We start from the raw sequence: 16,543 nt of genomic DNA, 5'->3' as shown, positions 1-16,543 counted from the left end.
TACTTCAGGATCCTGGCTACGCCACTGTGTATTATTCATGTGGAAATAATAATAGCGGTCATATACTATTTAGACACTTAATTATACATTCTTCACAGTCAAATCACAATCATAGCAATGAAAAGCAACCCCTTAACTTAGTTCATATATTAGTTGAAATTGAGCCAACTATATATAGAAGACTATATTCGTGTAGCACTTCACTTACTTTGACTTTAGTGTATTTTAGATGAGAGAGAATAATAGATGAGTGATTAAAATAAATTATTTTGATGAGAGAGAAATATTGGTACTTCCCCAACATTATCAAAACCTTAAAATTGCTATGATCTTGGTAAACTCCTACTCTTCTAGAATTTAACTTACATGAACATTTTGATCTAATAGCAAACTGAAAATATTTGTTTGGTCAAGTGACTAAAAATTCATCTAATCGGAATTCGAATCCTAACCTCTACATTTTTTTTTTTTGAGGATTTTTTTTAGTAGAATCCTAACCTCTACATATATTATGAAATATTCCTACCAACTAAGCAAATAAAAAATGTTGACACATTAATATAATGAATCATATCAAGTTTTTTATACTATAATTTGTAGAAAATGAGAGGATGGTCTTATGTTAGAAAACAAAGGGTTATTTTTATTTCTACATAATAAATGTTGGTAAAAGACATCCTTATTAAAGTTATACCTAGCGTAGTACATTACATAATTAGATGCAGCATTAAAATATATCTGCTTTTACTTGATTATATATAACCACAAAACCAACCTCACCAAATCTGTTAACAGTGGCAGAAATTTGAAAAGTTCAGAGTTACTTACCAAATCCACTTTTATTTATTGAAAATATACAGCACAAGATCAAGATAGTCATTAATTAGACCCGCAAGAAAACATTACAGTTTCAACTATCAAAGAAATAAGAACAAATGGTAAAAAAAAAAAAAAAAAAAGTCAATATTCAATTAGCAAAATCCACCCACGAAGCCCCCCTTCCTCATAAACCTTCATAGAAAACAAGCGATAGACCCCCTTCCTCATAAACCTTCATAGTGAAAGAAGCCATACTTCTATACAAAGTTCAATTGAGTAATGTCGTGTTACCGACCGAACCAACCTCTTTGTTGCTGCATATCACCACCACCACCTTCATTCATAAGCTTATCCAGCACTGTATTTAGGTCAACTGCTTGACCATTCTCTGTCAGCTTCCGAACCGTTGCCCTCACATGATCTCTAGGGAATCCCATAGTGGCAACTTTTTCAACTATATCATCAACAGGAACCCTGTTGCCAGCTCCAGGAGAACCTGAACCACCACTTACTGCAGATGCAGTAGGTATTGCTTGTGGGAGTACGCGGGCAGTAGGGAGCTGTGGGTAACTGTTTCCACCACTGGAAGCTGCCGAAGCATTAGGTAGTTGTGACTGTTTACTACCATATTGAGGTGGTCCGCCATATCGATATGGCTCAGTAGGCCCAGATAATGTACCATATCCAGAAGAGTAACTCGCACCAGGTCTACTCGATGGTGGTTCATATCCTTGTGGCGGTGTTCCATAGAACTGTTGGGAAGGTTGAGGAGGTCCACTGGGTGGCTGAGATGGTGGCTGGCGGAGATTGGGAGGATAAGTCTGAGAAGGAACATAAGGTGGTTCCTCTAGATGGTGACCCATGGAAGATTGCAGTTGAGGTGGATTTCCAGATGAATGCGGTGGCTGTTGTGGAGGTAGATGAGGCGGTGGCTGAGAGTATTGATGATGAGGGGTCTGCTGATATTGTTGATGCGGAGGTGCCCCTGGTTGAGGATGTGGCTGCTGAGTTAAAGGCAATTGGTATTGCTGATTTGGAATTTCCTGAGATTGAACAGGTGGTGGCAAGTATGGATCTCTCTGAGGAACAGTTGGGGTTGGGGTTGGGATCTGAGAGTATTGATTTGGAAGTTGAGCCGGAGGTGGCAAACTTTGTTGAGGAGGTGCATTAGGGGGAGAAACCACGGGGATTGATTGTGGAAGATTATAAGACGAAGGAAGATAATGTTGAGTTTGCAGGGGAGCAGATGCAGATACAGATGAAGTTTGCTGCACAGCATCTGATGTGGCACGGGTTTGAGTTTCTGATTGTTGCTCTGTCGTCTTAGACACTTGTAGTTTTGCCAGTTGTAGCTGAGCTTGCATTATGTCTTGTTTGTCCTTGATATCGTGCACCCCCGTTTGCACCTGTATATGTTTATGTCAAACAAAAGAGTAAAAGAAGGACCAGAATGAGAATAAACTATAATAATATGAACCAAAGCTTATAGATAAAGTCCGAGTCGCAATTATATACCAATAGTAGCATGTAAAAACACAAATATATTAAAATTAGCGTTATTGTTTCTCAGAGGTAGCATATGCATAAAGTTCTCCATGGACCATCATCCAAATAATTTGTTCTCCTTTGTCTTTTTCTTCATTCATTTAAGATAACTGCTGAGCAATTTCAAGTGTTGACCTTACAGAACAATGGAATGTGTACCTTTTAGGGCGACAATTAAATAATGCAGCCTTTGTTGCTTTTTCTTAGGGTTTCTAAATCAAATTGTTGTATTGTCTATGTCTCAATGTTAAAACAAATGTAACTCTGAATTAGGTAATTCAGTTCAACACGTCTTGATAATTTTATTCCCCATTAAAGAAATTTAAAATAATAAGTATCAAGTTCAATCATGTAGCTTACAAATAGAGACTTATGATTAACCTTTCATGATGATAACAATAATGTAAGAGTGGTAAACCAACCACATTCACAAAATTTTCAATATTATGCGTCAAAAGTGCACAACCACATGTTTGCCATATGAGTTGTAAATGATAGACTTGCAGCAGAAACATAACTCACATCATATTATCATAACCTGTGAGACTATATTGTGTGGGGAAAAACATTGTCCTGTGAGGCTATATTGTGTGGGGGAAAACATTGTAAAAGAAAGGCATCATCACAATACAACCTTGATATCCCCTAGGTCCCTAGGTCCCCATGACCACCATTTTCCCAGTCAACATGCACAAATGGGTGCCATAGTGCAAAAGTTATGGCAATTTTATAGAGATAACCCCAACTAGTGACAAACATAATAAATTACTAAAGCACCCCCAGAGTTAACTAAAGTGACAGCTCAATTAATAATTCAAAAACCACTAATCTAGTATAGTAGTATATGATAGAGAAGTATAGAAAATAATTTGTGTGTTGTCCTAATACCTAAAACTTTAGTTATAGTTGATTTTTAGCATGGTATCAAACCATATGTGACCAAGTATAGTTTACCTAAACTCAAACCGAAAATTTTAAGGTTAAACTATTTATGATACTAACTATTAGTTATATATTTGTTTTGATAAACTATGGGAAATCTTAAGCCTGGTTACACGAGAGCATACACGCAGACACAGCCAATATTTGCATCAACAAAAAGAATTCATTTGATATACCAAATGTTGACAGAAATTAATGTTAGAAGTTGGGGGAAGGAGAGCGCGTGATTGATAAAATACCTCAGAAAGAATATTCTCCAACAGCCTCAATTTCCCATCAGTGATTCCATGATTATTTCCAACAGATACCTTCAAATCATCCATGGAACTCTCAAGATGGTGAGTTCTGGTTTCTACTTGGGTTAACCGCGCACTAACACCTTCGAGAACATGATGCAAATTGTCCATATGTTTCTTCATTGTTCGATCAATCTCTAACAAAATTGAAGCATCAACAGCGCTCTGGTTCTTTTCTACAGTCACCTTTGCAGGTTCAAAAGAATCCAAAGAACCATAGTTCTGCACAAAATAAGGATGAAAACTTAATATTTATGAAGAAGAAAACCCTAAGCCAAGATGGTGCGATATATTATTAATGCCTCCTATGTATTACACAACGCTACATATGATCACCAGATAGTCTAATACATGAAACATTGAAACCCCAAAGCAGAGCCAAAGTAATATGTCAATTCAAACTACACAATTGACAGAAAAAGTTCAATTCAAGAAGTAAGCCATAAACAAATAACTAAGATAATAGTAATCAGCTAACTCTGAAACTGAAGTACATCCTAACATTCAATGCTGAAACTTTCAGATCTCACAAACTTATCTTTTATTTTCTTTATGAACTTTTTACTATGCACTTATTCAACTTTCAATAATATTAAAAAGGATTTCACTATTGCTAACAGGTGACTTTAGACACTTTAACAAGTGACTTCAGACACTTGTTAAAGATTACAAAAGAGATATTAAGATGAAAAACAATTTTTTTAAGTTACCAAGGTACAAAATGTTGTAATTTTCAAATTGTTCAAGTTAACAAATCAAGAAATAGAAAGTTTTTATTAGCAATCAAAACATACAATGCACTGCTAGTTACTAAATCTGCAGTTTTCAGTAAAATTTCCTATTTTGAGTCCTTAACCATTGTTATAGAATAGATTGCAATCTAAATTGTAAGATCATGATCTTACAGTCTTGAAACCCTTAAATGAGTCAAATTGCATGCAAGATCACAATTATGTGACATCACAGTGTGATTGTGAGCAAGAACACACAAAATATGTTACGATCATATGTTTTACTATGGTAATGAAATTTCAGTTTCACAAGTAAACTTTGATGTTGTCATTTATAGGTATTACTATATATGTTACAATCCTATGTTTTACTATCTTGCGACCCCCAACTAATCCTAGGCAGAATCAATGAGAATACTGATCTTGACAGTGTTAGAACTTGCCTTTTAACAGACACTTTTCGTTTCTTAAACTCCTAAAAGTTGCCCTTATGTAAGTAAGACCAATATTTTCAGAAGCATTAAATGTTCAAAGCCTTTTAAATACAACAGACACTTTCTTTATTTGCTTTGTCATTACCCCCAATGAGCCTCACCCTCCCTAGCATTATCCTAAGAACAACAAAAAAACAATCACAAACAAGCATGCATATTCCTCCTCCATTAAGCACTAACTTCAAGCAAGGTGGGATAACAATCAGCAAATAGCAAGTCCAACAGAGAGACAACCTCAAAGCCAATTATACCAAACAAAACTTAACGATCTATTTCTATTCTAATCGTCTAAAAAATACTGGGGCATGTACTGTGTAAATTAGGTTTAAAAATTGTTGTCAATCGTAAAACGCGGAAAATAGCAGTTTGTTTAAATTCTGCTATGTTACAGTGCTACAACCGCTATTTGACAATACTGTGTACTAAATTGTGTATCACATAACAATAGCAGTTTATTATAATTCCGCTATGCTATAGCGCCACTAAATCAACTATTTGACAACACAGGTTTTACATTTATATTAAAAAAAAAAAACCCACAATTTTGCCACGATATACAATCAATTTCAAACTACACTTACAAGAGTGGAAGGACATGAAAAAATAACGAACTCTCATTAGATATTAGGGGAGACACAATCTCATGCAATGCCAGGTCAGTCAGAACCACCAACCTCATTGATGATTTATAACAGAATTTACGTATAAATCATCACTTACGAAATTCCAGAGTATAACCCACACCCCAGCTATTGTGAGCGAAAGGCTTAACCATCTCTGCCAACCACAATTTATTCGGAGTTTCTCAATTACAATAAGCTAATAGTTTTCACTTGTAAAAAAAATAAAAATCTCTTATAAGCTTATATACTTAGGGCCTGTTTGGATTGGCTTGTTTGAGCTTATCTACTAAGCACTGGCTACTGACATAAGTTTTGTGACTGTTTGGGAGAAAAGTTTGTGACTGTTTGGGAGAAATTATGAAAACAACTTAAGTTCTCCAAGATAGCTTATACAAAAACAATCTAACTTTATTTTATCTTTTGTTATAGAAATAATTTATACATAAGCACTAATGTTGTACAACAACAACCAAGCCATATCCCACTAAGTAAAGTCGGCTACATGATTAAATTCCATCATAATGTTCTATCATAAGCATTTACCTAAGCTATAAACTCCAAATTAAGTTGTTTAAATTAGCCCGCTCAAATTGGCTTGGCACTGGGGAGAATCTAAACAAAGCCTTACATAGTAATCAAATAAAAAAAAGTTAAACCATTGATCTAAACTCTCAAAATAAAATAAAAACCTAATTTTCACAACAAGACAAAAAAAAAGTAGTCAATCAAATTAACCTAATTCTCTTAAAATTAACCATAATTAATTGAATTGAAGCACAAAACACAAGATAATTAATAAAATTAGGGTTTAAAGTAGTAAGAATTACTTTGGAATTGGAATTGGAATCAGAATTCCAAGGTCTGGAAAACGATGATGAAGAATTATCAGGAAGGGAACGAATGGGTTGAAAATCGTAGCTAGGAACAATATCATCGGTTTTGATTCCTCCACCATTTTTGTGATGAATTAACGAATCATTATCTTCTTCATCTTCTTCTTCTTCGTGATGTTCACGATTGTTCTTGATGAGGTCGATGAAATCGTTGTTGTTGTTGTTATTGGTGGAAGATGATCCTCCATGGCTGAGATCCATTATCTGTTTGTCCATAAACGATGTCGTATTCATTGATCAATCAAAAGCTTCTGAGAATTGTTTTGTTTGTGCTTAAAACGTGGAATGTAAAGAGAACTGAAAAAGCTCTTTTAACAAACGCGCGTTTGCTTACTACTTTACTTTCCTTCTTACACCTTCTAATCCAAATACTATACTATAAAACATCTTTCAAAAAATAAAAAACATCCTTTTTTTAAGGAAATAAAAAACATTTTTGTCCATGCGAGCATGATTCACTTGAGGAACATGCATTATTATATTTGGGTTCGAACATATAATTATGAAATGAAAAAACATTTATATATGAATATAGAAATTATGTTAGTTTGGTTAGTAATTAGGAATTAGTTAAAAATTAGTTTCTCAACTATATAAATAGGAAAATTATGTACACGATTCACAACATTTATCATTTAATCAAGATAAACTCTATGGAATTTTTCTTTCAATCAAACTCTAAAGTTTATTTTACCTATGAGAAGAAATTTCATCTGTATAAATCTATTAGAGTATATATATATATATATATATATATATATAGGATCCGTTGACATCAGATGTCAAACGGATTCGTTGACAACAAATCTCAACCGTCTATTGTTTTAATTGAACGATCCATAATTATTCATTTCATTTACATCCTTGAACCTCTTTTTCCTTGATTTCTCTCCCTGCTGGGCAAACTCCTTCTGCCGTTAACCATCCAAGTCTCCAAGTATGTTTTTTCTCCTATCTAATCTCACTAGCAAAATCATATCTATTTGTCTCCATCAAAGATAATTTTTTATTTTTACTCTTTACAATTGGAAGCACCTCAATTTCAAGGTTTTCTCCATTCAATTTACATTATCTCAATTTAAAAGGGTTTTTCATTAAACCATTAGATTAAAAAAATAAATGGTTAGAATTTGGTGTCAACGAATCTGTTGACACCTGATGTCAACAGATCCTGACTCATATATATATATATAGTTATTGGCCAACTAAAATTTACATTAACACGCTAAATTCAATAGTTTTGGACGTAAAGAAATACATCGAGAAAAAGAAAAACTCAAATCACACCACCCATCACTTATAAATTGGTTTTGCAAAAATGAATTAAACTAAACTTAAAAATCAATTATAAAATTCTTCCTATTTTAAAATATATTTTGTTAGTCCACCAGAGACAATGCTAAGTAGATCTGCAATTGCTTTTGCTCCATACATCTCAATCAGCTCTTTCTGTTCCACCAACAAATCACACTCAAATTAGTACCAACCTTAATGGAAAAGAGAGCATTGTGAAACACAATACAATAATCATAAATTCGTTATTAACTTCTTTATAAAGTAACGTCAAAAAGCTTTGAATAAATAGTAATTTTCATCTAAGAAATTGAGCTTGGCTACCTTCATGTATATCACTATAGTTTCTCATGCAAATATTAGAAGAAGAAAAAAGACATTATTGTAATTAAAAGTGAAAATAGAAAATATTTTCTCAAACCAAACAAGTATTTTTAGTTGAATGAATGATATAAAAATGAATAAAGTAAGTCCACTTGGATTGGCCCGGTGGTATTGACTTGGGAGTATACTGCTCCTCGAGGTCTCAGGTTCGATTCCCTTCAGTATCAAGTTAGATGGGCTAGTTTAGCTTCTTAAAAACAAAACAAACATGAACAAAGTTAAAATGATGAACCTCAATGAAATCGTTTTCATCGGTGAGTTTTAGACATTCCTCGGAATATGTAACGAGCGTCTTTCTTGCGGCAGATATAATGAAGTCTAAAGTTCATTATAATGTTATAATGAAATTATGAGAAATTCATAAACATTTTCTCAAACCAAACAAACATTCCTAGTTGAATGAATGATATAAAAATGAACAAAGTTAAAATGATGGACCTCAATGGAATCGTTTTTATCGGTAAGCTTCAAACATTCCTCATAATATGGTAACGAGCTTCTTTTTTTATCCTTAATAGATAAATGTCTGAAGTGCATAAAAATTTCAAACATTCTTAAGAATTCTATCCTTTTTAATAGATCTTCATGTTCTTCCTGCCGAGACACAAATAATGAGAAATAAAGTTCAAGAAATGATAAAGGTGTTTCTAGGAGGAAACCATGAAAAATTCACAAGAGATGTAAAAAAAGTCAAGAAGAAGAAGCACAAATAAAATTTAGATTATTATCATAATCATGTACAGTTAGATGTAAAGCCTTACAGTGTATAATCATAATCATGTATCTACGTACAATCGGTTTTTTCATTTGAAGTTTTCCTTGAAAATTTCTTTTTTTTTGTTTTTTTGAACAATCAAAAATGGAATTATATTAACAACAAGAGTCTCAATAGCACAAGACGTGCCACAAAGACTACTTCAGAAATCTGTACAACAGCAAAACCAAGTTAGCCAATACCCAAACATTGTAACGGGTTTGACCACCAACTAAAAGTACCAAACAAAAAAGAAGTTTTTCTAGCTTTCAACCAACCTAAAGACAAATATTTTACTTTATCAAGCAACCTGGGTAAAGGAGTAATAGAATCATTGAAACACATATTATTACGTTCAGTCCATAAGACCCAGGCACAGAGAAGCCAAACAAGCTGGAGAAAAGACTGAGAAGCCTTACTTCCACCTGTTGAGTGAACAAACTGAACAAAGTGATCAGACAAAACATTAGTGTCCACTCCATCAAAACCAATCCAATAACGAACCAACGACCTAAGTAAAGCAAAGTACGAACAAGAGAGAAACAAATGTTGCGCTGATTCCAAAACACCGCACCCAGAGACACACAAACCAGTTTCTGATGGAATTACACCTCTATAGATCAGATTCGATTTGGTAGGCAACCGATCACGAAGAAGCCGCCAAGCAAAGACTAATACCTTCAAAGGAACCTGTCTGTGCAAAATCATCTCCGCTGCCGAGTCCACCATCGGTAAATCTTTAGAAGTCAACACGGAATAAGCCTCCCGAACAGAGTAACACTGCGAGGGTTCGGGAGCCACAACCATTGATCTGAAACATTAACAAGCAAAGAAACATCAAGCAGAAAAGCCCTACACTCCACTAACATCTCCTCCTCCCACGCCTACAATCTCCGCCTCCACTGCCACGCCTCACCTCCCTCCTCAACACCAAGAGAAAACATATCTGACACTGTAACATATTTATTTTCAAAAAGCTCAAACAACCTACGAAAACGAACACACAAAGGTATCGACCCCAACCAAGTATCAAACCAAAAAAGCGTATCAGTACCATTCCCCACCTTCTTACTAACACATTCCTTAAACCAATCCCCCCCAACACCACCATCCCCATCCCTAATCCTCCCCACCTCCCGCCACCAAGAAGAACAACTCCGGCCCCCATCCTCCAACCTCCCACACACCTCGCCATAACGGGCGACTAAAACTCTATATCAAAAACCACCCCTATCCACTAACATCCTCCAACACCATTTCCCTAGTAAGGCAATATTAAACTCCTTCAACTGTCTAACCCCTAACCCTCCAAACTCCTTTTGTAGACAAACAGAGCTCCAACCTATCCAAGACATTTTCCTATGATCCTCACTCCCACCCCAAAAAAAATTATTAAATAAAGATTCAAGGGTAGAGATTATACCTGACGGAGCTTTGAAGAAAGAAAGAGCATAGACAGGCATAGAGGTCAGCGCAGATTTGAGAAGAACCAAACGGCCCAGAGGAAACGACTATTCCAACCTGACAGTCTAGTTTTTATACGATTCACAACAGGGTCCCAGAAACACAAATGACGAGGATTACCACCAATCGGCATACCCAAATATAAGAAAGGCACCTTTCCCACTTTACAATTTAGCACAGACGTAGCCTCAAATAACCAGAAAGATGCGATGTTAACCCCAACCAGCGAACTCTTGTGGAAATTAACTTTCAAACCAGACAAAGCCTCAAAAATAAAAAGAGCCGCCCTCATTGCCCGAACATTGGCCCAACTTTTAGTACCCAACAACAAAGTATCATCAACAAATTGAAGGTGAGACACAACCATCGGATTAACATCCCCAATGCTATAACCAGTAAACAAACGAGTCTCAACTTGCGACCTCATCAAAACATTGAGACCTTCTGCCGCCAATAAAAACAAAAAAGGAGACAACGGGTCCCCTTGCCTCAACCCCCACTTTAACTGAAACTCTTCAGTGGGACTGCCATTCACAAGGACAGAAGCTGTAGCGGTACTAACATATTATGCTACAAAAACCTATTTTAAAAAAGCTATAACAAACGGGCCCTAAAAGATCATATCCAAAATGAAAATAAACCAACAACTTTTTTTAGATTTTTAATCATATTTAACCATTGTCGAATTCATAAACATTTCAATATATTATGAAATTATGAGGATAAATATTTGTAACAGAACAACAAAATTAAAACCTGTTGCGTTGAACAAATCATGGTCTAGTATGTTGGACTGTCTTTTTCTTTCATTTCTTTCAGCTTCCTTAAAAAATAAATAGGAAATACTAGAATGTGAAATGGATGTAGCATTTTACATGAAAGGCATGAAAAAAATGACAGGACCTAAGCGTAGAAAGAATTAAAAAAATGCAAACTGAAACATGTACCTTAAAATTTGTGGTTTGACCTAACATAATCTCATAAAACCAGTTTGTGAGTCATGATTGTCTCCGTTTATAAACACATGTTCAAGACATCTAGTATCTAATGTGGAACTAGTATCTAATGTGGAACTTTTAACACGCATTGGGTTTGGTGCGTAGATATAAATGGTGGGTGTTCTAACAGCGCAAATCAGATAGTATAGGTTTAACACAATCCCACAAAATTGTCTTGTGAGTGAGGATTGTCCCCGCTTATAAACACATGTTCAAGTCATTTCATATCTAACATGGAACTTTTTAACACACTCCCCACACGCCCAATATTATTGGGCTTGGTGTGTAAATATAGATGGTGGGTGGTTTGATAGCGCAAGCTTGATAGTAGGTTCAACACAATCCCACAAAATCGACTTGTAGGTGAAGATTGTCCCCACTTATAAACAGATATTCAAACCATCTCGTTTTTAATGTGGAACTCTTTTAACAATATAGATATTTTTATAGGACTAGGTAGATGGTGTAACTATGGTAGCCAACAAGCTTAAGCATATCTAGCAAGATTTTAAATCTCTATATACAATGTTTCGGTGGGGCCCCTCATGTTGGTTCGATATCGGAAATCTAGTAGTAGGTGATCGAATGAATCTTAGATGAGACTCTGATACCGTCTTAGAATTTATGGTTAAACCAAACACAATTCCCACAAAACCAGTTTATAAGGTAAAAATTACACTTACTTATAAATACATGTTCACACCATCTCGTACCTAATGTGTGACTCTTTAACAATATATATTTTTTGATAGGGAGGTAGATAGTGTAACTATCAACAAAGTTAAGCATATCTAGCAATATTCGAGATGGAAAATCAACGATTTAAATCTCTATAAATACAATGTTTCGGCGGGGTATCTCATGTGTTTGAGGCAAGTACAAAATTGACATGCGCCATTCAATCTCTACTATTTTCTTAAATTATTACTGGTATAAAATGTCATCTTAGGTTGCTTTGTTACTATATTTCAATATGGAATATACAGTTGATTATTAGCATCAAATGCTGTAAAATCTAAGACACAAAAGCACAACTACATTAGATATGTGTGCGTTCATAAAAAATTCAAAATGATTTATAAGTTTCTTTTTTGTCTGTGAGAGATTTTACAAGTTATCTTAGTAAAAAAAATTGATTGTTCTTATACTTTAGCTAATCCAAAAAAATAAAACCTTTTCAAATATGCTATTAAAACCAATAAAAAAAAAATTAGTACCATAATTTTTCGATGAGCTTCATCATCAGATGGATATTCTACAAGGAAACAAGATGAAAGACTTTGTTAGTCACATGAACTGTAATACAATACAATTTTTGGTAACTAGTGCCTATATGAGCATTCAAATTTTAGATCATAAAACATAAAATTTCATTTATCACATAGTTAAAAGATAAATCCATAATCTTACCTTCTTTAATAACCATGATAGGTTTCTCCATAACCTTACCTTGTTGGACTGTCCTTTTCTTTGTTTTCCTTTAACATCAGCTTCCAAATGGTTTCTCACTCTCAAAACCAAACCCTATTCTTTTTTAAACAAGCACCAAACCCTAATCTTCTTCTACATTCATCCTCCAAATGGTTTCTCACACGACCAAACCTAAGTCTCAGAGTCCCAAAAGACGTGCACCCCTTCACAATTTCAACATACCATTACTGAAGTAGGGTACTCAACGCAATCTCACATATTGCTCCAATACCGCCATTATCAATACGTTGGTGCTTCAACCAGCCATTCTTCAAAAAAATACATGAAAGCACCGATTACAGCCTCTGGTAATGCGAAACACGGTTTCACCTCTCCTACGAGAATTGATGGCGTTGTTGCTGCAGGTGGCAAGAATTTTCAGCCAGGTTGAGAAGAAATACTAATGATAATAAGAGGCAGGGCTGTCAACCAAGTTAAAGGCCCGTTAAGAGGCATAAAGTTGTGAAAAAATCGTTAATGGTTGGTTGCATGTTTTCCTTTGGATTAATAATTATTTTATCTGATTTAGTCAAAAATAATAATTTATTTATTGATTTTTTATTTTATTTGTAACTACAAGACTAAGAAGGCTATCAATCAAGGTCAATCAAGTGGATCTACCATTGCTATTGTTGGACAAGAAGATAGCATAGTTATCAAGGAAAAAGAGTACAAGAATAAAGGGAAAGGCAAGAAAGCTTTCAAGGAGGATGATATGACCTTGTCAAATCTATTTGGGATAAGAGGTAATACTCTTGTTAAAAATTATTTTAGCCAAGTTGTTACTAAAAATGTTGTAGATTCATCTAGTTTACCTGATTCATCTACACCCGTACTTGAAATCATATCACTTGCACCCTAAACTAAAATTGTATCAATTACACCTCCTAAGATTCAACAAGCCGAAACTCTACCCACTAATACTATTAAGACTTAATCGCAGTTTTGACCTCGTAAGTATCACGATCTGGCGATTTTGGTCCCCTAACAAAATAAATTACAACCCAGCCGCTAAGTACTGCCCCTTTTGCAGTTTTGGCCCCTACGCCAATTTTGAATGTGACAACGCACGCGTGGCACCTCACTTAAGTGAGTAGGATGCCACGTGTGTAATTTTTTTAATTAAAAATAAATAAATAAAAGTCAGATGTATATTTATTGAATTAAAAAAATGGAAGAAACAACTAGAAATGAAAGACATTTGATTTTGAGGAATCTGTTTTCCTTTTCTGGATTTCTTACGAAACGCTATACCAGCAACAAAATGAGAAATTGTGATTGTATTCTCAACACCGTCACCACAAAGATTCTTCTTCTTCTTCTGGTATGTTGACTCTTTCGAACAGCAACAACGGAAGAAGAAGAAGAAGCAACTTTATTTGGTTTTTTGGTTGCGTTTAGCGGTGGTTTGTTGTTATTCCTTCTTCGCTAACTCCTGCGCCCTCCTCAGCACCGTCACAACAAAGATTCTTCTTCTTCTTGTTTACTACTACTAGGACGAAAGCCTTTGTTGTTGTTATTCTTATATTTGACTCTTTCGAACAGCAACAGCGGAAGAAGAAGAAGCAACTTCTTCGGTTTTTTAGTTGCTTTTAGCGGTGATTTGTTGTTCTTCCTTCTTTGCTAACTCCTCCGCCCACGCCGCCGCGTTTGTTCTCTGTCTCTTTCTAGAATAGTAATAAAGGATATGAGGCTTGTTAATCGTCGTCGTCATTGGGATGTTGTCTTATTGTTCTCTCGCAGACGCCATTTCTGAATCAAAATCAAATTTCAAATGTAAATCACAAAATCCTAATCCCATATCCCATTTTAAATTTTATTTTGATTCAGAAATGGCGTTTGCGAGGGAACAAGAAGACAACAACACAATGACGACGACGATATACATGCCTCGTATCCTTTATTACTATTCTAGAAAGAAACGAAGAACAAACGCGACGACGTGGGAGGAGGTGTTAGCGAAGAAGGAAGAACAACAAACCACCGCTAATAGCAACCGAAAAACTGAAGAAACTGCTTCTTCTTCTTCCGTTGGTGCTGTTCGAAAGAGTCAACATATACGAATAACAACAACAAAGGCTCCCGTCCTAGTAGTAGTAAACAACAACAAGAAACATCTTTGTGGTGACGGTGCTGAGGAGGGCAGAGGAGTTAGCGAAGAAGGAAGAACAACAAACCACCGCTAAACGCAACCGAAAAACCGAAGAAGTTGTTTCTTCTTCTTCCGTTGTTGTTGTTCGAAAGAGTCAACATATAAGAATAACAACAACAACAAAGGCTCTCGTCCTAGTAGACAAGAAGAAGAATCTTTGTGGTGCTGAGAAAACATACACAATCGGTTTAGCATTTCAAAATAAAAACCAGAAAAGGAAAACAGATTCCTTAAAATCAAATGTCTTTAATTTCTGGTTGTTTCTTCAATTTTCTTTTATTTATTTATTTTTTTAATTAAATAAATATACATTTGGCTTTTTTATTTATTTTTAATTAAAAAAACTACACACATGGCATCCTGCTCACTTAAGTGAGGTGCCACTTGTGCGTTGACTCGTTCAAAATTGGCATATGGGTCAAAACTGCAAAAGGGGCAGTACTTATGGGACTAGGATGTAGTTTATTTTGTTAAGGGGCCAAAATCGCCAGATCGTGATACTTACGAGGACAAAACATCTATTAAGCCTTAATAGTATTAGTGGGTAGAGTTTCGGCTTGTTGAATCTTAGGAGGTGTAATTGTACAATTTCAGTTTGGGGTGCAAGTGATATGTTTTCAACCAAGGGTGTAGATGAATAAGAAAAACTAGATGAATCTACAACAATTTTACTAACAACTTCACTCGAAGAATTTTTAACAAGTGTATTACCTCATATCCCGAATAGATTTAACAAGATCATATCATCTTCCTTGAAAGCCTTCTTCCCTTTCCCTTTATTCTTGCAATCTTTTTCCTTGACAACTATGTTATCTTCTTGCCCAACAAGAGCAGTGGCAGATCCACTTGATTGATAGCCTTCTTAGTCTTGCTGTTCAATAAAAAATTATTATTTTTGACTAAATCAGATAAAATAATTATTGATCAGAAGGAAAACATGCAACCAACCATAAATGATTTGGTTGATAGCCCTTCGTGATCCTCTTATTATCATTATTTTCAACCCTGAAAGGTTCTTGCCACCTGCAGCAACAACCCTATCAATTCTCGTAAGAGAGGTGAAATCGCGTTTCACATTACCAGAGGTTGTAATCGGTGCTTTGATATTATTTTTGAAGAACTAGCGATATTGATATTGGCGGTGTTGGAGCATGTGAGATTTCGGTATTGGCATTTCACATTACCATAAAGTTATGTTTTACCACAAAGTAGTGTAAACCGATTGGAAAATATCCAAATCATACATGTTCTAGATTTAAGATGTAAGATACAAAAACACAACATCAAATATGTGTGTATTTATCATAATAATTCAAACCAGATTTTATATTTATCTCTTTAGTCTGTAAGAGCTTTTATATATAAGTTATCTTAGTAAAAAATTGATTGTTCTTATACTATAGTTAATCCAAAAGTAAAAAACTTACATTCTTAGTGTAACTTTGGTCTTCATTTGGATATCTCTTCTTGCTTCCACTTGCTACACTGCACACCGTATCGTTTTTTATTCAGTCTTGGAAAAACATAATCAACATGTTTACCTGAAGATCAAGAACAATAATATGTACCTCATGGAGGTCCTGTTCCTATAACTTTCTGGCACCGTTGAAGATTGGTTTACAAATTCTCTCAATATGATTTCTGAAAAAGGAGCATCCTGACCAAAATGCATAAACATTTCTATA

General features: G+C 34.9%; 1 protein-coding gene across 1 annotated transcript; it reads right to left on the bottom strand.

Annotated features, from left to right (window-relative positions):
* Nucleotides 1-820: 820 nt before the first annotated feature.
* On the bottom strand, nucleotides 821-6,710 carry LOC25495144 (putative uncharacterized protein DDB_G0294196). The gene is made up of 3 exons (XM_013595312.3): nucleotides 6,278-6,710; nucleotides 3,546-3,824; nucleotides 821-2,225 (listed from the first exon to the last, which is right to left on the bottom strand). The coding sequence occupies exons 1-3, from the start codon at nucleotides 6,575-6,577 to the stop codon at nucleotides 1,107-1,109; spliced, it is 1,698 nt and encodes a 565-aa protein (XP_013450766.1). The 5' UTR covers nucleotides 6,578-6,710; the 3' UTR covers nucleotides 821-1,106.
* Nucleotides 6,711-16,543: the final 9,833 nt, after the last annotated feature.

Source organism: Medicago truncatula, chromosome 6, assembly GCF_003473485.1.
Source record: "Medicago truncatula cultivar Jemalong A17 chromosome 6, MtrunA17r5.0-ANR, whole genome shotgun sequence".
In the NCBI taxonomy this organism is placed as follows: Eukaryota; Viridiplantae; Streptophyta; class Magnoliopsida; order Fabales; family Fabaceae; genus Medicago; species Medicago truncatula.
The sequence above is the reverse complement of the archived record's forward strand: the minus strand, read 5'-3'. Positions and strand labels throughout refer to the sequence as shown.

What these genes read in the sequence shown, in the direction of transcription:
- LOC25495144 (XM_013595312.3), bottom strand. Translation starts at nt 6,577, where the DNA reads ATGAATACGACATCGTTTATGGACAAACAGATAATGGATCTCAGCCAT. An exon ending in ATTCCAATTCCAATTCCAAA is followed by an intron (nt 3,825 to 6,277) that starts GTAATTCTTACT and finishes TATTTTGTGCAG; the next exon opens with AACTATGGTTCTTTGGATTC. An exon ending in TGGAGAATATTCTTTCTGAG is followed by an intron (nt 2,226 to 3,545) that starts GTATTTTATCAA and finishes AAACATATACAG; the next exon opens with GTGCAAACGGGGGTGCACGA.